The sequence below is a fragment of the Peromyscus eremicus genome, chromosome 9, assembly GCF_949786415.1.
Source record: "Peromyscus eremicus chromosome 9, PerEre_H2_v1, whole genome shotgun sequence".
Classification (NCBI taxonomy): domain Eukaryota; kingdom Metazoa; phylum Chordata; class Mammalia; order Rodentia; family Cricetidae; genus Peromyscus; species Peromyscus eremicus.
Window position 1 is genome coordinate 56,312,981 of NC_081425.1, and position 27,276 is coordinate 56,340,256.

The window sequence follows — 27,276 nt, forward strand, 5'->3', positions numbered from 1 at the left end:
TGCATCCAGAACAGTTTCAAGACTGCTGGCTGAGATGGTCCAGCCTCACAGACTACTCTAGCCAAAACTTCAGATAAGTCCTACATTTTCCCGTCACACCAAAACTAGACAACAGTTAGCTCTCCCAGGACTTGACCATTATCCCAATTTTCCCAGGATCCCCTAAAGATGCCAGCACCCCAGACAATAGGAAGCAGTCTCAAACACAATGCCCATATTCCCAAGAGGTGGAGCAGATGGTTTTTGGTCATAGAGAGGTATATTTTAGATAGATAGGTGATCTTCAAACACTTCAAAGACCTATAGAATATGGCATTTTGATGTTTTAACAACAGGGCTTTTCATGACAGTGAGACATGTTTGCTCCTGGTGTCATCAATCTATTTCATAAAAGGATGATGGGCATCAAAGAACCTCCATATAAAGTTTGCTTTCTTTGTGGCAAAAGCTAGCCATTCGGGCAAGAAACTGCCCTTGCCTCGACTGCTGACAGTGTGCTGTCCAAACTGAATAAGCAGGACACCAAAGAAAGTGACTGCTGAAGCTTTCCAAGACAAGGTAACACAGTCCTTCAAAATTCCTGCTTCACAGAAAAGTCTGTCAGATATTCTAGGCCTGTGGGCCAAAGATGGATGCCCCAACATCGAAGAAGAATCTTGGGTTACTGCCCAGGTAGCCAGCTGTCTCTGTCATTTCTTAGTTTTGGAAGTTGTTTGCTCTGCACTTCCTGTTTACTCAAGTAATATGTCCTTCTGTGGTCTTTTATGGAGTTGAAGAGTAGGTAGTTATGACTGCAGTTTTCCTTAGTTATAATAGAAGGTAAATTAGGTACAGAGCTTTGGACTCATCAAGATAGAATAAATAATGGAGTATTTTCTCCAAATATGCCAAATACAAATGGACTGGACATTGTAAATGTAATTCTTACCTGATAATTGTTCTTGTTGTTTATAGTTTTATTATTTTAGAGTTAAAACCTTTCCTTTTTATTTGGAAAAAAGGGAGGAAATGTTGTGGAATATTTACATATGTGGAATATTTACATATGTGGAACATTTACACTGTGTGAGTAAATGTCACTGTGATTGGTTTAATAAAAAGCTAAATGGTCAATATTTCAGGGCACAGAGAATGTTGGCAAGAAGAAGGGAGGAGTCATGAGGAGAGCAAGCAGCATGGGCATTACAGAGTAAAAGGTAACAGAGCCACATTAAAAAAATGTAGATTAAAAGATATGGGTTATTTTAAGTTGTAAGAGCTAGTCAGAAACAAGCCTAAGCTATTGGTCAAGTTTTCATAATTAAGTCTCCATGCCATGATTTGGGAGCTGACTGGTAGAACAGAGAAAGACTCGCTACAGAAAAGTCTAAGGAACAACCCAGACTCCTGTGAGCAAGGTCAACTATGTCGTTGGCTCGCTCTGGGGGCCTTCGAGCCAGTTCTGTATGAACAGTTGATGAACTCAGTGACACACGGCTTGGCTGCATTTGGAGCATTTCCACTCATCCACAGTGTGACTTTGCTCCATGACTTGGTCTCTCTGAGCATCAGTTTCAGTAAAAACGGGACAGTCACAGTAGAGTAGCTGACAACAGTGACCACACACCAATGGTTACTTATCAATGCTTAAAACAAACTAACTAACTAACTAACTAACAAAAAAAAACAACCAAAAACAGCCCAAAAGAGGGCCTCCAGCCACAGAGGTTTTTTCCTATCCTTCCATTCTGTTTCTAACTGAAAGCACTTTTTGTTTTTCCTGGTGAGGTGTAGCATCAGATTGGAGGGTGCACACTCCAGACTCACATGAGATACTTGAGTCCACTGGGAATGCTATCATCCAGGAAGACAGACTGAATCATCTTCTGGTAAGTGTTGCTCAAAATCCTCCTGGTCCGAGACTCCAATTTTTCATCTGGAATCAATAGAAATGGATTGTCTGGGGGTGTACCTGGCGGAGAAAGAGAGCCAGGTCCCCAAAGGAGCCTACTGAATACTGCAGGGAAGGAAGAGAATTCAGTGAAATGAGAAGTCAATTAAACCAGCAAACAAGCTGTCTGCCACTGGAGATAAGTGTTCATCAACAGGCAATGTTGATTCTGATCACCTCCAGAGACCAGCGTACCCAGCACACCCCTTACCACAGAAATTCTCTGTGTGTTTCCATGGATTTTAGTCCTTCTAGAGCCGTCTCCCCTGTGGATTCTGTATAAACACCCACCAAAGCACCTAGCTAACCATCTATAGACTGTCTTCTCATCCGGAAAAGGCTATTTTGATAACAACCTCCTCTTCAGAGCAGCCTGGACGTAAATGGTCAAGTTACATATCTCTGTGGAGACTCTAAGGAGCATGGTGGAGATGTTCCCTTGCCCTCAGAACTTAACATCTCCCCTCTGAGCATCTGCACCTGTTTGCGAAAGACAGAGTCCTGTTACCACAGCCACACCAGCATTTCACAACACTCACATTCCTTAAGAGCACTTTGCTCCGCAGAGGGAAATGCTTGGAACTGCTGCTCTCGATGTGACTTGCGTCTTTTCTTCACGGGTTCTTTAAACAGATCACAGTCAACTAGGGATAAACAGAGGATACAGAGAATTACAGGTGGAGGGCGGGCAGAGGATCTTTGCCTCACCTCTGCCAGTGCACACAATCAAAAGGGCTCAGAGCACCCCGGCCAGCTCTGCCTACTCTGAGCGGTCGTCTCAATTCAGGACCTAATTCTCAGGGTCATTGCACTTGTTGCACCTTTTATCAGGTACTTTTGTGTTATCTGTGACAAACTATCCTGACAAAAAGCACCTAAGGAAGGAAGGACTTATTTGGGCTTGTGTGACAGGAATGCAAGGCAGCCAGCGGGTCACACAGTATCAGCAGTCAGGAAGCAGGGAGTAATGTATACCGGGACACAGCTCACTTTTGGTATTTTTTCAGTCCAGGACCCTGGCATAATGGACTGGTGCCACCATATTCAGGGCGAGTCCTCCCATCCCAATTAACCCAATCTAGGAACTCCTTCAAAGACATGCTCTTAGGCCAGTCTCTAGGTGATTCTGGGTCCTGTCAAGCTGACAAGCAATATTAACCATCATACATCCTGTTCCGACATTACTCTCCAGATGCAGAGTTCTATTTGCATGTCCTTAGAAACCAAAGTAGCTGGATACTGTTCATCAAATGTAAGTGTTAAGAAATCCACTGGGGAAATCTCAAAGCAGGGTTAAGTGCAGGGAACAGACAGGCCTTTCAGATCTCCATCAGACACAAAACAGAAGGGAAAGCAAGCATGTATCCAAGGCAGTGTCTTCTGCTAAGCCTCAGAGTCCTTCCTCATCTGTCAACTGAAAGGCTGGTAAAATGGAAGTACTGAAGCAGTATGAGAGGGTTCCCTATACAGTGGATGCCTTTCAGCTGGGCCTGCTAGTGCATGACTGTACTCCCAGCTACTCAGGAGGCTGAGGCAGGGAGATCATGGGATCTAGATAGATCAGGCTGGGACACCTAGTAAAGCTTATCTCAAAATGAAAGGTTAAAATAGAGACTGGGAGATGGCTTAGCAAGTAACGTGCATATGGCACAGCATGAGGACCACAGTCCAATCACCAGCACCTACATAAAAACCATGGTGGGCCAGCTTTGATCCCAGCATGGCAGAGGCAGAGATAGGCAGATCTCTGGAGCTCCCTGGCCAGCCTGGCAAGCTTGAGGTTCAATGAGAGACTCTGTCTCAAAAAATAAGATGGAATGTAATCACCATACATTGTATGTGTTTATGAAACTAAAGGCAGCGATGTTCTAAAATAGAAAGTGGTGATGGTGTCATAGGCCTATGAGGATGCTGGACTAAAGTCTATCAAATTGTGCAAACAGGCAAATTGTATACTATGTGAATTATTTGTCAATAAAGATTTTATAAAATGTAAAAATAAAAACAAGGTGAACAACTGAGGAAAACAGCCTACATTTACCTCTGGCTTCTCATATGCATATTCAAACATGTGCATACCCACCCACATGCATCTGTACACACGTACAAATGCACACCCACATGAACACATGCAAATGCATGCACCATTTCTACATACACAAGTTGAAAATAAAAAAGGAATGGGGCTCTCGGCCTTAGCGCCATCTTCCTGAGGACCCCTGTGCCATGAGAGCGAAGTGGAGGAAGAAGCGAATGCGCAGGCTGAAGCGCAGGAGGAGAAAGATGAGGCAGAGGTCCAAGTAAACGGGGCTTGTGCACCGCACCGCGGGGCCAGAGGAGCCGGAAGCAAGGCATGCCGAAGGCCGGGGCTTTGCAAGTCGCCGGGCTGTGTGCTACCATCGCGGGAGTCGGACGGACCTGGAACATCGCCACCGGCTCGCCCCGACCTTCGTTACAGCCATACCAGCCCCGCCGCCCTCCGCCCCGGACCCGTGCATTCTGGACTCGTTCTGTTCCCACTGTGGCCGGGTGTAACTCGTGTACAATAAACCATCTTTGTCGCTGTCTCAAAAAAAAAAGGAATGGGGATATGGCTCAATGGTAGAATACTTAACTGGCCTACATGAGGCCCTGGGTTCAATCCCTAATACCACAAAAAGATAAAATGAAATAAAAGATGCCTTTGGGAGATTAATTAGGGAAAGCACCCCCGCCCCATGCTTCTTCACTTACAGACATTAGCAGCTGCTTCCTTAAGAAGGAAGAAATAAAAATCAGGAGAAGGTCTTTGAAGTCTGCAGGAGTCATTCATTTACTTACATGATGACTTGGTTATGAGGTAGGGGCCATAAGCCCAAGGAGAGCTGTGCTTTAGATTTAGAAAACACACCTCATTGGTAGTGCCTGGATAGAAAGGGATAACAGCTTGGTCTCTGGGGCAAAAGTTGCTGGAAATGATCCTAACCCAGTGTTCCTGGGGTTTGCTGGTTACCAGGGAAATAGCCATGGAGTGACCTGGAACAGCTGGTCCCTAGAGATGCCACTCTGAGCTCACGTAAAGAGTATATAAAACCCCAAAGCTGAATGTGGCCTAAGAAGGTCAAGTTCCTTGATGGACTGATGAGGCACTTCAGTGGGGACCCAGGGTAGCATCCTAAGCAGAAGCCCCAGAGCGCATCACTGGGCTCCAGATGTGGGTCTCCCACACATCATTCACAGCCCTCCACCACCACCTCTTCAGTCTTGCATCTTCCAGCACAGACTTGGCTGCTTTCTGGAGCCAGCTCATATACCACAGAAGATTCCAGTGCAGAGCCACACATGTGCCAAGCTTGAGTGGCTGACACCTCATGCTTCTGCTGTGACATATGAAAAGCTCATTCACTAGATCCTTCTATCCCAGGAAGCGATTGATCTCAACTGCAAACATCCATCCTGGCTCAACTTCAGGACTGCATTAGAACTAAATACCAAGCAGTTGCTAGTTCTGTGGCTTCAGCCAGAGAGGAAGAGGCAGAAAAGAGCATGCTACTCGAAAGCCTGGGCCAGGTGTAAGCCAAATGCTGAAGACCAGGAAGCGGCTCAGAATGCCAGGATGCATGCACAGTCATCTGCGAAATAATGTAAAAGGATGTCTACTTTGAAACTCAAGTGCTCTTGTATGAACAATATTCACACAGTCTCTTAGCCATATGCATCAAACAAGGAACAAACCCATCTATCCAGAGCCCTTACTTCAACTTTGTGAGACCCAGCAATTAATCTGATATGTGTGGGAGCTTGGGGTAAAAATTCAGGTAAAATAACAGGTTTAGAAATTCTTTTCTCAGTTCCAAAAAGGAAAAACTACCTAAAGAGGATAAAATACTCCATATTGGGTTTATACCATGAATGGGTCTATTAACCTAGCTGGAATGAACTGGCCCGAATGTGGACCATAGTTCTTATTATCCCCTACAATTGCTTGGCCCTCCAGCTACATTGAATTATTCTAGTAAAGAGCAAGAGGGGTGGATGGAAGTAGGAGGTGCCACTTTTTAAAACCGATCCCCAACATACGCAGTTCTGTGGTCCATTTAGACCATTGCTAAAGCAAAGGATCCCCTCCTTACCTCCGAACTCAGCCCGGGGGACCCAGAAATTACAGGGTTTTTGTATGTGTCCAGCCAGGCTTCATGTGACGGCTGCTATCCACACAGACCTGAAAATATCGATTCACTTTCCCCTAAGGAAGTTGTTTCCATAGTGATGAGAAGGATTTTCCTCCTCAGTTCTGAAAACAAGGATGATTTGATATACCCTGTTCCAGTTCCTGAGAGCTACCCCCTCTTAGCTTCCTCAAAGAGATACTTGCTGTGGCCCAAGAGACCTCCCACCAGCCCACTGAGGGGGGAAGTTTGCCCACACTGACTCCAATGGACTTGTCCTTCAACAAGACACTTCTTAGGCCTGTCTCTCCCCTTCTAAGGAAAGCCACCTGCTACTATTCCAAGGGCCTCACCTTGCTTCCTTGGATTTCAGAGAGTCCAAGCTCGTGTTGTAGAAACTACTTTTAAGGCAGGAAACCTCACATACACAACTGATCATTGGACAACTCACTTTGTTGTGAATAGACTACTTTGGTTATTGCTTTTAAAAATTGACATCCATTCTTACTAACTCGTCAGAAAACAGCATCCAGCTAAAGAGCAAGGAGTGGCAGCTATGGTGACAGTCTGAGCCTTCGACCAAACCAACAGCAGCCAGGTCCTACTTCAGGTCATTTCGGGAGTGTTACCTGAGTGTGGCATCACACCCTCCGAAGCCTCTGCTTCTGCCATTTCCTGCTAAGTCAGTTGCTCCTTCTGCCTGCTTAAGAAGCCAGCCTGAAGGGACAAAGAACAAAGAAGAAAGACACACACATTAAAAGTACAAAAACCAGCCCAGGGGGTGGGGGCAGGGGTGGCGGGGGTATAACAATCCCACTACCTGACAGACTGAAACAAGAGAATCACAAATTCAAGGCCAGCCTGGGCTACACAGCAAGACCCTGTGTCTCACTAAGAAATAAAAGTACGCTAGGCGGTAGTGGTGCACACCTTTAATCCCAGCACTCGGGAGGCAGAGGCAGGCGGATCTCTGTGAGTTCGAGGCCAGCCTGGTCTCCAGAGCGAGATCCAGGAAAGGCGCAAAGCTACACAGAGAAACCCGTCTTGAAAAACCAAAAAATAAATAAATAAATAAAATAAAAATTAAAAATACAACCTTTCTAAAGTAAGAATACACAAATGTGCTGTGTTCTGTATCTTCCACTAGCTTGCAATAGTCTAAAGAGCAGGGTGCCTTCTCACTTCTCTTTGAAACTCTCACAGTGCCTCACACATCACTCATTGACATTAGATGTGACAAAGATCAATACGTGATCATTGGTCCTCCATCACACACATCATCTAGGGCGGTTTAATTTGATATTGCCTAAGATCTTTAGGACAACTCATTCTGAAATGAGAACGCGCCTCTGGTGACCAGAGCCGTGGACGTCAAGTTCTACACATTGGCTGCTTTGGGCAAGGTCAGTGCCCCAGTCAGGTGAACTTGAACCTGTGCCAATGACATTTATTTCCAGCAAGAGTCAGCTTGAAGCTGGGATGTCTACACGCCGTTTCTCAGGCCTGGAGCTTCGTGGCTGCATACTGAGCAGGGAAGGAGAGGTCCGGTGGTTTGGTCTTCTGGACCTTCCTCACCCCACCTCAACAGGAAGACACCTGACTGGGGGTTGACTGTATGCAGCCCTGAAGCATGGGGCCTTCTGCCTTTCTCTTTCTCCGCCCCTGCTTTCCACAGCATCCTTCTATGCAGCTTAGGCCCAGATTGGTCTCCAACTCACGACTCTCTTTCCTCAAACCCTGGAGTGCTGGAATTATAGGTATGTACCACTATGCTCAGCTCAGTAACCATGGTTTATGTTTCCTCCTCCTATTGAACTAAGGTTTTCTGATACTAGAGAAGTCTAAAAAATGGCAGCTATGTGTATGACCATCTGGTAACGGACTCACCTTCAAACATTTTGAGATTCTGCGTTCTTGTTTGAAGCACATAGCGGAAATGCCAGGAGAGGAAATGCCCAAAGTCACATATCATGAGATACTTGGAACAGGAGAGATGGTTAAGAGCACTGACTGTTCTTGCAGAGAGGACCAAGGTTGATTCCTAGCACCCACATGGTGGCTCACAACCATCAATAACTCTGGTTCCAGGGGATTCAATGCCCTCTTCTGGCCTTTGTGGATAGTGGGCACACACATAGTGCATAGGCATGTACATAGGCAAAACACCCATATACACAACATAAACAAATAGTTTTAAAAGCACTGTTAAAAACACTAAAACTACTAAACCGCATCAGGAACAAAGTGAGTGAGGACAGAAAAGGCGGATGAACTACAACATGGCCACTCTACCGTAAGGCCTGTCTGACTTCCAGTACAAATGAGGCAGTAACAGGAAGCCCTGCTGTTTTCTAAAGAACGGGTGGGCCAGTGAGCCACCATCACACGGAACGTTAGCCATTATGTTGCCGTTGTGAATACTGCAGACCAAAGATAACGTATGGTCCCACTGTTGGACAAAATTCTGTGGTTTGCCGGGACAATCAGTGTTCTAGAATTCAAATTCCAGGGCGAGTGGGACTAGTGAGTCCAAACAAAACCCAAAAGAACAAATGGACCGCGGCCAAAGCATCATTGCCACACTGTCATCCGGCTACATGAACATTTCTCAGGCTCTAGATTTGAAGATGCATTGAGATCCATCTCGAGAGTAACGCCCTTCCGTTTCAGAGGGCTGGGGATCAAAGCACATTTTCAAAAGTACACGGAGTTGGGAGACGAAGCAGGCATGCTCACTGGATGCTGGAATATGAGCCGTGGTTTGGGCTTCTTTCAAGGTCAGGGGAAGGTTCAACTGACTTCATTTACTGCATCAACAGCACATGATGTCCAGAAAAATCTGTTGGCACATATCTGCCCAGGGCTAGACTGAGTTTAGCTCCATCAAGGCAGACACCAAACCATGAGCTTCTCATCAAAACAGCAGCCATCGTACCAGTACACAAGGAATTCGTGACCCTAATTAATGTACGTGGAAACAATGGGAATTACCTGAAATGGGGTTATAAGAATTTAGGTTTCGGATTCCTTCTGCCAAGTTCAAAGACTGTGAGGAAGGGGCCATTTGGTCGGCAAAGACACTAGAAAATGGACAAAAATCCTCTCCAAAGAGAGCAAAAGGAAAACCAATCTAAGAGGCTAGCCGATCAATATGAACTGAACACTGTAGTGGCTACGACCACTCTCTTCTCATTCTCCTACCAACCAAAAGGGCTATGGAGCTGTGGGGCTTCCCCCCAGTCACCTTGCCGCTCTGGGGCTTGGGTTTCCCATCTGTAAGCAGATGGTGTGTTCTCTGGTGTAAAGAGACGCTAAAAGGATGACAATCCTCATTCTGCAATGCCACCAGCAGCGTGACAGTCATTAGGGCCCCCGAAGAGTGGAGCAGCATGCCTGAGATGGCCTCAGTGCTGAGTTCACGGTCTTAAAAACAACCCCCCCCCCACCTTGGGGGCTGGAGAGATGGCTCAGAGGTTAAGAGCACTGGCTATTCTCCCAGAGGTTCTGAGTTCAATTCTCCAGCAAGCACACGGTGGCTCACAACTATCTGTAATGAGATCTGGCGCCCTCTTCTGGCCTGCAGGCAGAACACTGTATACATAATAAAAACAAATAAATCTTTAAGAAAAAAAAAATGTTCTCAGCTGATGCCAGAATTCAAGGAGGTAATAATGCTGGGGTGTGGTGGGGGGACTCGGATTGGTTTCTGTGAAGAACCAATCCAAAGCAGTCCAAAACTTCCGGACTCCTGTGAGCTCATCACAGTCCACCTGTGTTTCTGCTGCGCGGCCAGCCCTGCTGTTTCGCTTTTAGGGCTTATTTACATGCCCTGAGCCCAAGAATAGCATCTTTTAAATGGTGCATTGCAGGTTATGCAAGGGATGGCTGCCTGCTGCTGGTTTCCTGTTAAATAACTGACAGTTATTCTTGCCTCTGTCTTACCCTCCCTTTCGTTTGCCTGTCGTGGCTTAGGACAGTGTGAGAAGTGACGCAGACTCATCATCCCTAGCGGGGGACAGCTGTGGAGAGCGGAGTTAAAGAATATCAGGGCTTTTAGTTTACGGATATGGACTCTGAAGCAGAGAGAGGGGAAGGAGCTTGTCCACAGTCACACAGTAAGGTGATGGGTCACCTGACCGCAGGGTCAAGAGCAGTTAAATGACGGGAGCTCTCAAGCCAAACCTTCAAATGCCTGGAGGAAAAGATGTGGTTGTCACTTAACCCATCAGCCAGTGTGTCCCATGTTACGTGCCTGTCGGAGGCAGAAAGGGCATGGGGCGACACGCTTTGCTGCCAGTGTTCCCCCTAGGTGAATGCGTGAGGAGTTAAGCAGATTATCATCCAATTCTGATGAAATAAAATTCAACCTTTTGTTTTCCTTTCCCAAGCTCGTCCCAGTAATGAGAGGAAACATTTCTCGTTGTCATGAACCCGTATGACCCCAACAGTGCCTGCACTGGCTGTTTTATTTTGTGAGGAATGGTCTGGATTACCTAAAATGTATCATTTTTTTTAAATCAAATTAAATTTTTATTCTTCCCATTTCTAGGGTATTGGTATTGATAAGGCCTTAACATTCACTCACACAAACAAAAAGACGAAATTCATTTTCTCTTAAGAAATAACTCATCTTGTGCCAAGGAGATGGCTCAGCAGTTACCTGTTTGCTGCACACACCTGCAGCAAGGTCCCCCCTCAGAACATGTCTCCAATTCTGGCACTCTTACAGAGAGGTGGAAGGTGGAGACGGGAGACTCAGCTGGAAGCTCCCAGGCTGCCTAGCCTGGAGTTCACTGAGCAGAACAGTTCAAGAAGCAAGAGGCTCCCTGCCTCACTCAGCAAGGTGGAAAGCAAGAAACCTGTAACTCACTTTGAGAAAGTCAGTCCACAGAAAAGAGACAAGTGTCCCATACAGAAGATTTCCAGCATTTATGTGGCTACCTCATCCTCATGGGCAGAAGTACATGTCCTTGGGGACATTTTGGGTCCTGACTTTCTTCTGAGAAGTACAATATGGGAATTGGAGAAAGGAGTAATTCACCAAATACCACCCAGCCAGGTGATCCAAATCAGCACCAATAGTTACAGCTCAAGGAGATGCTGTTTATTCTCCTGGAGGTGTGATGAGAACGACTTCAGCTCTGTGGTCTTCTTCCCCCAACCCCTAATGCTAATCTAAGTATGAAAAAAATATCAGAAAAAATGCCAATAGCAGAGAATCTTACAAAGTACCAGATCAATACCCTTCAAAATTGTCAATACCATCAAAAAACAAGAAAAGTCTCAGATAACAGCCAAGAAGAACCTACAGAGACAGAACCGCCAAGTGTGATACGGTGTCCTGGATGGGGTCCAGTAGAATATGGACCCTGGATATAGACTCAGAACCTTCATTCATTAGACATAGACATTCCTTAGCACTCATGCTCATTCATGACTATGGACTCATTCATGACTAACGTGCCACTCCAGGATAATCAGGATAATTGGAGGGCAGGTTACACAAACTATTTTCTCAAGTCTTCTGTACATCTAAAACTACTCATTTTTAAGCCTCTATTATTAAATAAAATCCCACAAATCATAGCACAGAATACATAAGAAAGACAACTTACCAGATGTTGCTGAACAGAAAATAAAAAGCAAAAAGATTAAAAAAAAAAAATCCCAAACAGTTTCGCTTCAGTTCCAGGCGTCCACAAGTAAAACAGTAGCTAATAGAGACATCGATACAGATGGTGGAGACACCAAGGACCCACTAGATAGGGCCCTCGGCGATCACAGTCCTAAAGCCACATCTATAAGCACAGCGGAAGTGAAACTAACCACACTAGGCTATTTACCCTAACTTCTTCTCTCAATACGGAGATACGCTGTTTTCTATTTTCTATTTACCACGACTTCCTCCCTCAGTATGGAGAGAAGCTGTTTTCTGTTTTCATTTAAACTTCAGTTGCATGTGAACCGGGGATCATGCACCTCCGCCTCCTGCCTTCCCACAGTCAGGCAGGATTTGACCACACTTCCTACCAAAACAGACTGCAGCATCTTGCCACAGCATACTTTCTCTGGGGGTAACTGCCATCCAGATGGATCCAGGGCAGGAGAGACAAAGGGCTGGTTCCCAGATACCCAAATGTGCATGACTGAGGCAGGTGGAGGAAGGATATGGTCAATAAAGCCAATTTTGACACAAACTCAACGTTAACCCCAAATACATTCCATCAAAAATAAAATGCTATTGGGCTTGATTGTAGAAAAAAAAGTGGAAAACCAGATTCAAATAATTCTTTTGAGAAATTAAAGTTTAGATCTCTTTTATTTTTAAAAAATTGTATTTTTGTTTTCTTTTAAGATAGGGTCTCACTATGTAGCCTAGACGAGTCTTAACTTACAAGATCCTTGTTTTTAAAAACGAATGTTTTTAGAGTACTGCCCAGTAGAGAAGGAGGAAAATAAAAGCTCCTCCTTTGTGAAGGTTGGCTACCCTGTCAATCAGACTGAGTACACCAGAAAGTACATTCTTTCAACCTCCATCTGTGGACTGTTACCCCGGGTGTCAGTTTGACCGTTACTAGGACAACGCTCAGGGACTCTAGGTGTGTGTTTAGTCCAAAATGTGGGTCAGAAAGTGACAAAATCCTAACGTGGGCAGGATTGAAGACAAATATTTTGAGTATCTCAAAAACTGCTTTGAACTTTTGACAGGATGGGTCCTCCCGACATAAGCAAGATACTAAAATATCAATATAGATTTCAGAGACTTTTCCCCCTTTGGGTTTTTTGTATTTTATTTTTATATTTTTGGCCAATATAAATTTCAAAACAGAAAACCAACATATCACAAGATCACCACTTATAAGCATACAACACAAGCTTAGCTTGCCCCCTACTGACGATTTTCTTGTCTCAATGGCTAACTGTATTCAGAAGTGCTATTAGGTCACTTTAAAATAAGTTGGGTGAAATGAGATCCTAATTAGTCTTAACAATAAAAACCCGGAGTCAGATATTGAGGGTGAAAGCTGAAAGATCAGAGAAGCAAAGAAGCATCCACTAGGAACTCACCTCTAAGAGTCCTCAGACAGAATGGGAGCATGAATCCTGTCTCCACTTCCCAAGTGCTGGGATTAAAGGCGTGTACTACCACCACCCAGCTCTGTTTCTCTTTTAGACTGGTTCAACCTTGTGTAGCCCAGGGGTGGTCTTGAACTCCTGATCTTTCTGCTTCCTCCTCTCAAGTGCTGGGATTAAAGGTGTGTGCCACTACTGCCTGGCCTCTATTGTTAACTGGTGGCTAGCTCCTCCCTCTGATTGCCAGGCAAGCTTTATTTGTCAGAACAGAAACAAAATATCACACAACAGTTGGGGAGCTGTTAAAAATACCTGGGTTCTTCATGGCAGTCCTTAGCACGTGACACTAGACACCCAAACGCTAGCTAGGCTGGTTAGAAGTTTGGTCACCCTGACAGCTGAATTCCCATTGAATTCATCAACATATCAAAGCCAATGAAAGAGAATTTGCACATAGCATCATCACACCCCACACCCATCACTGCTCTTCACTCCAACACGTTAACAGATGAGCTGCCCAAGTGTCCATCAAAAGATAACGTGTCTTCTCTTCTGCATCAGCTCCCACCCATCCTCAAATCAAAGGATTAAGTAGAACACTTCCTCTTCCTAATCTATCAAATCCAACCTCGCAACGTTGGATCTACATGCAAACCCACTGCCATTTTGCATCACCCCCTTGACCTCAGATTCCTCGCCACTACCCCACTTATCTGTACTTCCTCACAACAAATCTCCAAGTTATCTGAAACCCCCTCCTCTCTTATGCATCGATTATAAGCTGTCCTACTTTGTGTTCTCTTGCTGTGATAACACCCTAACCAAAGCAACTTCAGGAGAAAATGGTTCATTTGGCTTACACTTCTAAGTCACAGGAGTGAAGAAAGGCGGGTCAGGAGTTTGAGCAGGAAGTAAAGCAGAAACTATTGGCTTGCTCCCAGGCTCACACTCAGCTACCTGTCTTATACAACCTATGCCCACCCGCTCAGGGATGATACCATGCAAGTGAGCTGGGCCCTCTTCCATCAGTGAGCCATCAAGAAAATGCCCCCTAGGCCAATCTGATAGAGACAAATTTTCAATGAAGTTCCCTCCTCCAACTCTATCAAGTTGATAACCAAGACTGGCAATCACATAAACCTACTCCAATCAAGCTGGGACCCTTCCTCTTCCCCCAAAACTGTTCTCATCACAGTCCCCCATGGGCCTGATCAACTCAATCCTCATCTTCCTTGAGTCCTCAGCAGTGTCTGACCCTGCTGATAACTCCCTGTTCCTTGACATTGTTTACTCGGCTCCTAGGTCTCCCACACTCCCCTGGGTTTTCTTCCATCTCCTAGATGTACCCGGCCAGTCTCCTTGTTAGTCACTAGTCTTGTCTCTGATCTGTTAATAATAGAATACCCCAGCATGTAGACCTCAGCCTCTTCTTTTACCCTGTTTCACAACTTAGAACTTCAGCATACATCTAAAGCTCTCAACTGGGATCTCAAGCTATAACCTCTTTCATGGTTCATCACTCACTAGGCATTTCAAATACAACAGACCCAAAGCCAGCTCCTCTGAAACACCTCATATCAGATAATGACAACTACATCATCCTCTTTCCTTGATCCAAAAGCTGTGGTCTCACACTTCATGTCTCTTTTTTCCCCTAATTCCACACTGAGTGGAAGGCCTACTGAAATCATCAAAAATGTTTTCAGCATCTTACCCACTTCCATGGCTTTCTACCCTGATTTGAGGCACAATAATCTTTTGTCTTATTCAGTGCTTCCCAAGCCTTGATAACATTGAAGTCTGTCTTAGTGAGGGTTTCTATTGCTAAGATGAAACACCATAACCAAAGTAAGTTAGAGAGGAAAGGATTCATTTTAGAGAGGAAAGGATTCATTTGGCTTATATTTCCCATCGTAGTTCATCACCAAAGGAAGACAGAACAGGAACTCAAACAGGGCAGGAACCTGGAGGCAGGAGCTGATGCAGAGGGAGTGGTGCTGCTTACTGGCTTGCTTCCCATGGCTTGCTCAGCCTACTTTCTTTTTTTAAAGATTTATTTATTATGTATACAGTGTTCTATCTGCATGTATCCCTGCAGGCCAGAAGAGGGCACCAGATCTCATTACAGATGGTTGTAAGCCACCATGTGCTTGCTGGGAATTGAACTCAGGACCTTTGGAAGAGCAAGCAGTGCTCTTAACCTCTGAGCCATCTCTCTAGCCCCTGCTCAGCCTGCTTTCTTATAGAACCCAAGACCACCTGCCCAAGGATGGTACCACCCACAATGGGCTGGGCCCTACCTCTCCCACTGATCAGTAATTAAGAAAATACCCTACAGGCTCGCTTACAGCCAGATCTTATGGAGGCATTTTCTCAACTGGCATTTCCTCCTTTAGATAACTAGTTTGTGTGTCAAGCTGACATAAGACTAGCCAGCATAGACTCAATTGTAGAGGATTTCTGTTTTATACATGCTAATTTTTTGAGATATACATATTGACATATGTAACAAAATCTAACACGATGACAAACAGGGAAGAGGCTGGGGTTGGACTATAAACCTGAGAGCAGAGAGGTGATACCTAAAACCATGGAACTCTGGGCAATCACTAGAAAGAGACAGGATCAAGTGACTCCTGCAGACCAGTCAGTATCTTGACATGAGACAGAGGTATCCACAAAAATCTGAAAAAAATAATAGAAAAATTCTAGAGTGGGGACCCCTATCCTAAAATATTTTCAGGGAAGCTAATTTATTTTTGTTGACAGGAGGGTGATATTAAGATGATTTGAAAAAAAATCTCAATCTTGACCAGAACAGTTTCAGTGTGGTGGTGGCACCAAAATCAGAGCTACCTCAACTCTAGTGGGAAGTAAGGAATTGGAAGCATCACATCTTCCAGCCTTTATTGATGTGAAGAATTCTTAATATCTGGCCCATGGACAAAGGAGATCATGGAAGGGTTTCAAGACAAATTATTCCTATCTCCAGATGGAGATACATGGTGTCTCACCCAGTGTTTTCTCGAGTTAGCAAGAAAGAGGTGTCATTCATCTGAGACTGGGGAACCTCCTGATACCTGCTTCTTGCCTAGTGTCTTTCAGGAAAACCAGAGCTTAGATTTCATCACAGTGAAGGTCTAATGCTCATGGTGTGTGGGATTTCTAGCCGGGCTCCCCCTATGTGTGCTGTGCCTGGGCTCCTAAGCCCCCATGCAGGGGCCACTCACATCCACATTCTTGAAACAGATACTTGAATGCTCTTTTGGGGAGGCGGGGGGGGGGGGGGGCGGGGGGAAGAAAAAAAGCATTGAGCCTCCCACTTGAGCCCATAAGTAACTTCATTTTGTGTCTATTTGTCTCCTTTACTTTGGCTGAAGGTACAGAAATAAATCGTTGTCCTAAACCTGCCGTCACCTTGATTCCAGAGAAAACAAAGCCTCGAAGGGCAGACTCCTGACCATATAAGGACCATTAGCAGTGATGTCAGGGCTGCACCCTGGAGCGTGAAGTGATGATCTTGTAGGAGCCAGATGGATCTCCTGGAGGGATGTCGGCAATAAAGACTGAGACAATGATCAACCCGAGCACACCTTACCCAGGACTGTTTAAATAAACATGCCTCTTTGCCTCCTGTCTTCAATTCTTCCATCACCTTTAAAAACTAACGCTTATGTCAACACCCCAAAGACAGGCTCGGGTGTGGGTGTGTGGGGGTGGGGGTGGGGGAACCACTGGTCTCCTTTATCTGTCCCTCTTCCCAACATGGTTGGCTGTGCTCGTGACACGTGGCCCAGCCTCGCTTGTGGAAATTGTCAGAGCCCAGGCTTTTGCTTTAAGAACTCTGGCTACATTTCACTCCCGTCCCGGCTCCTCGGAGGGGCTTCTTTAAATAAACTGTCCGGTCAGGACTAGCCAGGTCCGGTTTGCCGATCCTCAAGAATTCCTCTGCACCCATCCCCAGGATCGGCACGCACGGCCCCTCCCAGTCGGAGTCAGCCGGAGCCACCACCTAGACTGGGCGGGGCTCCGCGCGCGCGCTGCCTTCTGGGAAGAGCTGTGCGGTACCCTCAATGCGCTTTCACGACAGTCCCGGGTTGCTTTACGGCTGGTAACTTTAGCCGTGGTGTGTACTACAGTAGTGTGGCGGTAGCCTCCTACAACGCGCAGCGATGAAACAGAAGAGGAAAGGTGCAAAAAAAAAAGCGGGACGAGGGGCAAGGGAGGCGGTGGATGTCCCGCGAGAACAGGCTGAATCTCCCGTTCCCACGGGATTCTGCTCCCTTGTCCGGAACGCTTCGACTTGGGGTGGGCTGGCCTCCTTTTATCTGCGTGCTTTGTGAACCAGTCTCTTCTCTCTGATTCCTCTTTCAAAATGACTACGTGTTGTCCTTTGTGTGGATGGGTGAATGGAACCGTTACTCGAAGACGGGTCTTTACGGGAGTTAAGGTGGGAGGTGGATTTAGCGCTTTGCAGTTTAATTTGTGGCGACTTAATTGAACGTGTTGATTTGAGTTGTTTTTAAATCTTCAAGGAGGAAAGGCGTTGGTACGCCCCCAAAAGTGGGAATTATCCATGCGGTTTGTGCAACAGCTTTACGTGAACTTACTCCCATTTATTTTACCTCCGGGATAGCCTGGAGCAATGCTTTGCAGGTTTTTCAACAAAATGAAGTCATTTTGTTTTGTTTTGCTTTTTGTATTTTTTTGGGGGGGATTTTTTTTTGTTGTTGTTTGTTTGTTTTCGAGACAGGGTTTCTCTGTGTAGCTTTGGAGCCTGTCCTGGAGCTCACTTCGTAGACCAGGCTGGACTCGAATTCACAGAGATTTGCCTGGCTCTGCCTCCCAAGTGCTGGGATTAAAGGCGTGCGCCACCACCGCCCGGAAGAATTAAGTCATTTATTTGTTTGTTTTTTGTTTTTGTTTTTTGTTTTTCGAGACAGGGTTTCTCTGTGTAGTTTTGCGCCTTTCCTGGAACTCGCTTTGTAGACCAGGCTGGCCTCGAACTCACAGAGATGCGCCTGCCTCTGCCTCTGCCTCCCAAGTGCTGGGATTAAAGGCATTTTTTTAAAAAGTATTTGTAGTACATTCCACTCTTATCTCTGTACTGCCCTTGAGCAGTTGGTCAGAGAATACTTGTTGGATGTCAGAATAATAGCTGGGTATTGAGCCTTTACCAATCATTTTGAAGTTGTGTCATCTAAATTTATACTTAGTACGTGGAGCTGACTGGTCATGGTGCACTTGTGACCCCGAGAAGCATCCCATGACACATGGTCACTGCTTCTTGGCATTAACTGGAATTTCCCTTCCAAACAGCATGTCCTATGTCCTTGTCACATCAAACACAACATGCACTAGATTCATTTAATCTTACATTGCTGCAACTTCACTTTTTTGTCTTGAACTGTCACCAACTTGATATCACCTCTTAAATTTGTGTATTTACCCTCATTCCCTCTACCGTTTTTGCTTTTGTGGACATTTGTTTTTGTTGACTCTCACATCTGTCTTCTGAGATTTATCTGTAGACACTGGGGCTTGTCGCGTTAAAGGTTTTCATTGAGTCTTGTAGACTGTTGTTGGATGTATACAGGTGTGTGGTATTTGCATCCATGTGGCTGGGTGAATAGGCCAGAGGAGGAGTTTTGTCACACTCCACCTTAACTCCCTTGAGACAAGATCTGTCACTAAACTTGGAGTTAGGCACCCGGCAAGCCCCAGCAATCCTGCCGTAATCCCGTATCACGTCTTCTGTGGCCCCCTCTTTCACACATTCTAGGTTTACAGGCATTAATGTAGGTATGCCTAGCTTTTAACGTGGGTGCTGGGATTCGAACTCAGGTCTTCACATATGGGTTTTTAATGTGCTGTTCAAAAGCCTTTTGTTTAGCATCTAAATTGATGTATCTTTTTTTTCCTTTCCGACTTATTCTTTATATTGATAACCTCACTTTCTTTAAAAACTACTTTCATTTTTTAAGTTACAGAGTTGAGAATGTATAATTCTCTGAGAATGTATGATACAGTAGAATGTATAATCTACTGTTTGTTTCCTTTAATGCCTTTGCCTAAGTGGCCAGTGTTCTGTCTGCTTATTGAACTGTTTAGACAGCCTGTGTTCAAGTTAGATCTCCTTTCACCAAAATAGGTTGTTCTTAGGCCTGGCATTGGTTCATCCTGCATGTTCCCCGGTAGTTTTTCACATCTTTGTTTTTACCAGCTCAGCCTCCTGCCACCTCAGTGAAGTCTTATGCAGAAGTCTTACACACAGAAAGAAGAATACAGACTTACTATTGTTTTAACACACACACACACACACACACACACACACACACACACACACACACACGGGCTGGAGAGGTGGCTCAGCGGTTAAGAGCACTCTTCCAGAGGACCCGGGTTCAAACCCCAGCACCTACATCACGGCTAACACACATGCACACAGATGGGGGTATGAGAATATGAATATGCAAGCTGACAGGATGCTGCCTCATTTTCTGCTCACCCCATACACCAAGTCCACCTCTGTTCCATGGCCTCTGAGGCACCTTTGTAGAACTGAGAAGTGCTGGGAAAGCGTTTACTCTTTGACTGTACATGGTCTTTGCTTTCGCTGTTTTGTATGTGTTAGCTTTGCTGTATTAAGTCAGTGTGGTACACAGTGCACAGTATGTGAAAAAACCGCGACCTGAGATTTAACCTTGCTGTTTACAATGATGTCTTAACTTGCTTGATCCATTTTTTTTTTTAACAGCTATCAAACAGGATAACAATACCAACTTTACAATGTTATCGTGAGTTTCAAATGGGACTAAATGAAAGGTCTCAGTAACTTCCATGGCTTTCTTATCCACACTTCTATGATGACTGTTTTATTTTTTCACACCAGCTGGCAGGAGACATATTTATTGCTATCACCCAAGCTAAGATACCACACCACTGTCGTCAGCTGTTAAAAGATGGGCTCTCCTGACCCTTAAAAGAAAGAGCTGAGATTGTCCCGGCTTGGATCGGTGCCCATGCTTGGATGAGCCATTTGTGGTTGACTGTAAGATGATATGACAGACATGTCAGCGTCCCCTGTTTCTGTGGAGAAAGGGGGGCTGCCAAGACAGGATCATGCAGATCTACAGATAGTATCTTAGAAATGCAACTAGATCCTTAGATGGGTCAAGCAAATAGGTACATGCTGTATGAGCTCAGCACTGGGTCAGCTGAGGCAGAAGAATCGTAAGTTCAAGGCCTCTCTGGACAAATAGCAAATTCAAGTCAGCCTGAGCTATATAATGAGAAGAAAGCTAAAAGCCCTTGGACACATCTTTATGAAACAGGCAGATGTCTGTTCAGTCTGTTCCAAGATTGAGTTAGTGCATTATGGGACAGGCAAATTCCTGCTCTGCCTCCCTCACCCTGATTGAATTAGTGCATCTAAATGTTCTCTATGTACTTGCCAGTGTTCATCATTGCTACTCTGCAGTGAAGGGCTGGGCATTTAGTTCCTTTGGCCCTTCCCTGGATTGGTAGGTACTTTTTGTTCGTGATTGTTTCTACAGTCGTCTTCCTTTTTTGTTTTCTGTGTCTGTCTGCAATATCCTCTGTCTTGTGCTTCTTTAGGGAGCTTCACATACATGAAGGTGGGGTTGTTTGTTTGTTTTTTGGAGGGGGGCATTAATTGAAATATGAAAGATATGTTTGGGTTGTGAACAATAGAGACTTAGTGTCTCCGGCTCTTGAGTTATGTATTTGGCATGTTTGAAATTGTTTTAGAAGCTAGATGCCCCTAGAGCTGTTCTTCAGATGATTTTGGAAGGAAAATTACTAAGTGAGATTGTTAAACCTGTACCAAGGGCTGGCAAGATGGCTCTGTGGTAAGGGCACTTTCCACCAAGCCCGACAACAAGCCAGGAGCCCTGTAGTGGAAGGAAAGAACCAACTCCTGTCCTGCACACTTAAAATTGCATGTGTGCGCACACGTATGTGCATGTGTTGCATATGTGCACACATACAAATGAATAAATGTAAAAAAATGTTGATGAGATTTTCCGCTGTTGTTGAAACATCTTTGCAGGAGATCTCAGCCCTGCAGAGCTGATGATGCTGACTATAGGAGACGTTATCAAGCAGCTGATTGAGGCCCATGAACAGGGGAAAGACATCGATCTAAATAAGTAAGTGCATCTGGAAGAGGCACTCTTGCAGTCTTGTTCTTAGGGAACAAGCTGTCTGTCTGTCTGTCTGTCTGTCTGTCTAATATATGGTCTCACTCTGTAGCCCAAGCTCTCCTCAAACTCAAGCCGTTCCTCTTGCCTAAGCCTTCCGAGCAGCAGAATTGCCGGCATGCCCCACTGTGCCTGGCAGGAGAGTCATTCTGTGAACTGGTCTAACGATACCTGCTTTCTGTGTAGTGGTTAAGAATCACAGCTTTCTGCCTTGTACTGTCCCATACTTCCCCATGGTAAAATTGAGTCACGGTCTCTGAATCTAATTGCCTCCATCCTTCATTGGGCACTCCCGGTATCCCAGGCACTGTTACGAGGGCACTGCAGGTAATAACTGAATTAATCCTCTCAGAAGCTGAATGAGGGGTGTCTTAGTTTGTGTTACTATTGCTATGACGAAACTCCGTGACCAAAGAAACTTGGGGAGGAAAGGGTTTATTTGGTTTATACTTCCAGGTAACCATCTATCAGTGAGGGAAGTCAGGGCAGGAACTCAGAAGGGCAGGAACTGATGTGGAGGCCATGAAGGAGCGCTGCTTACTGGCTTGCTCCCCATGGCTTGCTCAATCTTTTTTTTTTTTTTTTTTTTGGTTTTTCGAGACAGGGTTTCTCTGTGTAGCTTTGCGCCTTTCCTGGAACTCACTCTGTAGCCCAGGTTGGCCTCGAACTCACAGAGATCTGCCTGCCTCTGCCTCCCAAGTGCTGGGATTAAAGGCATGCGTCACCAACACCCAGCTTGCTTAGTGTTTCTTATAGAACCCAGGCTATCAGCCCAGGAATGGTACCACCTGCAATAGGCTGGGCCCTCCCTCATCAATAACTAATTAAGGAAATGCCCGACAGGCTTGCGTACAGCTTGATCTTATGGAGGCATTTTCTCTATTGAGGCCCCTTCTGCTCCAATAACTAGGTTGTGTCAAGTTGACATAAAACTAGCCAGCACAAAAACTGGTCCCTTGTCAACTTGACACATAAACACACTTTTCAGTTAGAACTTTTCCTTTCTCATTTATCCCCATGATGGCACGTTAATATTAATATCACAATATAAAACATAAATAACTTCAAATTCAATTTACAATTCAAACAGATTAAAAGTTCACGGCCGAGTGGTGGTGGCACACGCCTTTAATCCCAGCACTTGGGAGACAGAGGCAGGCGGATCTCTGTGAGTTCCAGACCAGCCTGGTCTACAAAGTGAGTTCCAGGAAAGGCGCAAAGCTACACAGGGAAACCCTGTCTCGAAAAAGCCAAAAAAAAAAAAAAAAAAAAAAGTTCAGTCTCTTTCCAAAATCCCTTTAAAAGTTCAAAGTCTCTCAACTGTGGGCTCCTGTAGAAATGAAAATTAAAGCTGGGCAGTGGTGGCGCACGCCTTTAATCCCAGCACTTGGGAGGCAGAGCCAGGCGGATCTCTGTGAGTTCAAGGCCAGCCTGGGCTACAGAGCGAGTTCCAGGAAAGGCGCAAAAGCTACACAGAGAAACCCTGTCTCGAAAAACCAAAAAAAAAAGAAGTCAAAATTAGGTTAAATACTTCTTTATTTCAAGAGGGAGGAACCAAGGCACAGTCACAATCCGAACAAAGCAAACCAAACTCCTACAATGTAATTAATTCAATGTCCCGTGTCTGGGATCCACTCATGGTCTTCTGGGCTCCCCCAAGGGACTTGGCCCACTTCTCCAGCTCCGCCCTCTGCAGCACACACTCCAGCTCCGCCCTCTACAACATACACAGCTTGTCTTCCGGGCTCTGGCTGGCTCCACTTCACAGCTGCTGCTGTTCTTAGTGGTTACCCCATGGTACTGGCGTCTCCAAAATGTCGGGGTCTTCTACTGCAGCTAGGCTGCACTTTCACCAGTAGCCTCTCCTGAGCTCTCTTCATGGTGCCAAACCTCAACTTTTCAATAACCCCTCCAGGGCCCCTTCAGTCCTGGGGTTTGACTCCACTGCTATTCTGGGTGTACCTTCACCAATGGCTTCTCAGCAGTGCCAAGCTTCAGTTGCTCTCCATGATTCCTTCATGGCTTTAACACCTGTGCTACATGGGAGACACATGACCAGGTTTGGCTGCTAGCACAAGGTACAACCTTGGCCACCTCTGAACACAGTTTGCACGTTCTAACTCTGAGGAAACACTTCCGAGAAGATTTTACCTGAGTGATGCTGGTCTCTTCTTAATCACAGCTGATTCTTCAGCTCCAGCTGACCAGCATCCATTATCCCAACAAAACAAAGGTTTAACTTAAGTGATTCTGGTCTCTTATTAATAGTAGCTGATTTTTTCAGCTCCAGCTGACCAGACACCATATATTTGTCACACAAATGGCTATGTAGTCTTTGCTTCCCTCTGAAACTTCACAAGCCAGACCTCCATCATCTGCACTGCTCTTAACATTCTTATCTTCCAAGCTCCCACAGAACAGCCCACTGAGCTCTCAACACTCAATGGCTTTTCTAGGCCAAAGTTCCCAAGTCCTTCCACAATCCTCCCCAAAGCAACATGGTCAGGTCTGTCACAGCAATATCCCACTGTCCTGGTACCAGTTTCTTAGTTTGGGTTACTGTTGTTATGATGAAACACCATGACAAAAGCAACTTATGGAGGAAAGGGATTATTTCATCTTTCAACTCTCAGATCACACTTCATCACTGAGGGAAGTCAGGCGGGAACTCCAAGCTGGAACCTGGAGGTAGCAGCTGATGCAGAGGTCATGGAAGGGTGCTGCTTACTGACTTGCTCCCCATGGTGTGTGCAGCCTGCTTTCTTAAAGAACCCCAGATCACCAGCCCAGAGGTGGCACTACCCATAATGAGCTAAAGGAAAAGCTATAGAGTAGAATACTTTCATAGCCAAAAGAGGACAGTTACCGACTCACTTACTCCTTTAGCAAATGCTTTCTAAGCATGGTGTTCAAAGAAGGGGTTGGGAACAGCCATCTTAAGAATCACTAATTAAGAAAATACCCTAAGGATTGTCTGTGGCCCAATCTTACAGAGGCATTTTCTCACCTGGGGTTCCCTCCTCTCAGATAACTCTAGCCTATGTCAAATTGACCTAAAATGAGCCAGCACAAGGGACCGTCAGGATGGTCTAGTAGGTAAAAGTGTAGTGGATGGAGGAAACCACCTCCCCAAAGCTGTCCTCTGTCCTCTACACTGCCACAGTGACACATATACATAGGCATGTGCGCATGTATTTAAAAAAAAAAAAGACAAAATTAAACTTAAAAACAAATCAAAACAGTATGGGGTAGGTACAGGTGTCATCCTCATCTGACAGATGGGTGGTCTGAGTAGTAGCGAGGTTAAGTAAGTCATCGGGGTGAGCAGTCATCCACAGAGTGGGGGTTTTGAACCCCCAAAGCCCAGTGCTTTGTGCCATTGTTTCACATCCCATTTTTCTCCCGTCTGCTTGGAAGCACTTCTCAGGAGCACTCAGTTGCTGCTCTTAATCTTATCCCAGCCGTCTCTACTATAGAACCTCTTCCACATGTTCATGTTCACCTTGGTCTTTGTTACACCCTCGAATGAGTGGTCCTTCATCTCTGCTTCTCATTTCCTTTACTGCATTTGCTCTTTATATATATTTTTGGTGCCTGTCCTGGATCTCACTCTGTAGACCAGGCTGGCCTCAAACTCACAGAGATCTGCCTGACTCTGCCTCCCAAGTGAGTACTGGGGTTAAAGGCGTGCGCCACCACTGCCTGGCCCCGTGACTTCTTGTAGACCCAGTTCTCTGTTTCTTAAGGTGCCTGTACCTGTTGCATGAATCTTAATCTGTCTTATAGTAAAAACTTGGAGCCAGATATCAGGGTAAATACTGAAAGATCAGAGGAAACAAGCCACAGCCACTTCTCACCTCACCAACTCCTCAGCCAAAAGGGGAAGATCCTGTTTCCACAAATCCTCAGACTGAATGCCCTTGAGTCCTCAGCCGAAAGAACTGAGTTCCTGTCTCCTCCCGCCATATATGCCTTTCCCTGCCCAGCCATGTCATGTCCTGTCTCCACCTTCCTAGTGCTGGGATTAATAGCGTGTATGCTTCCCAAATACTGGGAGCAAAAGCATGAAATCCCAAGTGCTAGGAGCTGGGATTAAAGGTGTGTGCCACCACTGCCTGGCATCTGTGTTTAATCTAGTGACTGGCCCTGTGCTCTGATCTTCAGGCAAGTTTCATTTGTTAGAATACAAACAAAATCTCACCACATGTACCCAGCCCCTTCTTTGAATACCATGCTTAGAAAACATTTGCTAAAGGAGTGAGTCAGTAATTGTCCTTTTCTGACTGTGAAAGAATTCTACTCTATGGCTTTTCCTACAATGTCTTCAGTGACATCCCTGTGTCTGCTGCCTGAGACCTGAGTTTTCGTCTCCCTAACTTCCCCAGCACGTGTTAACGTCCTTTCTGCATTCTGGAAGCAACCTTTGCATGTGGTAGGTATGTGTGTGGGCTTAGCCACAGCACATCACATGAAAGAACTGTGGCTGATATCTGACATACCACACATGTGGGGAGTCCCCTGTGCGTGCTAGCTATTCAGATATTTCTAGGTAGGTCAGTTAGAAGACAGTGTGACCAGTAGGATTTGGCTAGTGGGCACAAAGAAAGGGAAAGCTGGTCAAATTGTAGAGAAAATTAAGAAATAAACTGGACATGGTGGCACACGCCTGTAATCTCAGCATTCAGCGGTAGAGATAGGATTTTGAGTTCAAAGCTAACCTGAGCGTAGCAAGACAAATGGGAGAGGGGTTTAGGAATTAAAGTAATTATTTGAGTGAAGAATGCTCTTGGGGTTACAGATAGGGTCATAGTCAGGAGGGGACATGGAGAGTTTTTTGTTTTGTTTTTTGTTTTTCAGTAGTTGAGGTAGATCCTAGAATTTGTGTTCTGGTTTTTGATTTGTGTCGCTGTTGCTTTTGTATATTATATTTTATCCAAGAAAGTAGTTCTTGATCAGGGTGATTTCTTCTCAGGGGACACATGGCAATGTCTATAGACAGTCTTCCACACACAGTTCCAAATGTCTGTAGTGAGGCTGAGAAGAGGTAGGTAGGGTCAGGATAGTTCTTTAGGGTGGAAGCTGGGGTGCGGTTGGGAAAGAGACCTTAACTGGGCCCCCACTGTCCTATTTTACCTCTGGGCGTTTGGGGTTAAGAAAAACAAGGAGGTTACTAACAGATTTTGTCCTTTATCTCCTTAATGTTTACAGATTGTTAAGCTGCTCCCGTCACTTGGTGAAGGGTAGAGGAGTGGCAGATGTTAATGATGTTGTGTACCCATCATCCTTTTAGTAGCTTGTGCTGAAAAGCTGTGATCCTGATAACAGTGAATGCTTTGCTTTCAGGGTCAAAACCAAGACAGCTGCCAAGTATGGCCTTTCTTCCCAGCCCCGCCTGGTGGATATCATCGCTGCAGTCCCTTCTCGCTATCGGAAGGTCTTGGTTCCGAAGCTAAAGGCAAAACCCGTCAGGACTGCCAGTGGGGTGAGTGACTGCCCTGGTGAGTAGTGGTGGAGGTAGCCAGGCTGAGGTGGGGAGTCCACACTCCTGAAGTCTGCCATGCTGTGTGCTTGAGTGAAGGAGGTCTGCACACGGTGCTCAGAGGGCCGAGGAGGAAGCAAGCCAGCCAGAGTGCTTAAAGGAGCACATGTTTTTGTAGTGTCTTAAAGGTCGAGGCTTGGTCATTTAACAGTGTGACAAAGGTGACCCTCTTATGCTGATAGTTTCCAGTTGGTACTTCTAAAGTGCAGATAGTGGTGCAGGGTAGGGTATTTTTTTTTAATTTATTTCTTTTTATTTTATGTGCATTGATGTTTTGCCTGCATATATGTGTGAGGGTGTCAGATCCCTTGGAGGTATGAGTTGTCATATGGGTGCTGGGGATCGAACCCAGGTTCTCTGGAA

At 45.4% G+C, this 27,276-nt stretch overlaps 2 protein-coding genes across 4 annotated transcripts in view; one reads left to right on the plus strand and one right to left on the minus strand.

Moving 5' to 3' along the window:
• Nuggc (nuclear GTPase, germinal center associated) overlaps window positions 1-4,330 on the minus strand; it is a 43,226-nt gene extending 38,896 nt beyond the window's left edge. The window contains exons 1-3 of the mRNA XM_059273064.1: window positions 4,255-4,330; window positions 2,470-2,574; window positions 1,807-1,915 (exon numbers count right to left, since the gene is read on the minus strand). Of these exons, the coding sequence (XP_059129047.1) occupies window positions 1,807-1,915; window positions 2,470-2,574; window positions 4,255-4,330 (290 nt within the window). The remainder of the gene's footprint in view (window positions 1-1,806; window positions 1,916-2,469; window positions 2,575-4,254) is intronic.
• Window positions 4,331-17,215: 12,885 nt separating this feature from the next.
• The window catches only part of Elp3 (elongator acetyltransferase complex subunit 3), a 68,780-nt gene continuing 58,719 nt past the window's right edge, over window positions 17,216-27,276 (plus strand). Inside the window, exons 1-3 of one of the 3 annotated variants that reach the window (XM_059273453.1) lie at window positions 17,216-17,343; window positions 21,224-21,323; window positions 26,718-26,856. In XM_059273453.1, coding sequence (XP_059129436.1) covers window positions 17,325-17,343; window positions 21,224-21,323; window positions 26,718-26,856 — 258 coding nt within the window. In that variant the 5' untranslated portion in view covers window positions 17,216-17,324. The other 2 variants (XM_059273455.1, XM_059273454.1) reach the window with 2 other exon arrangements.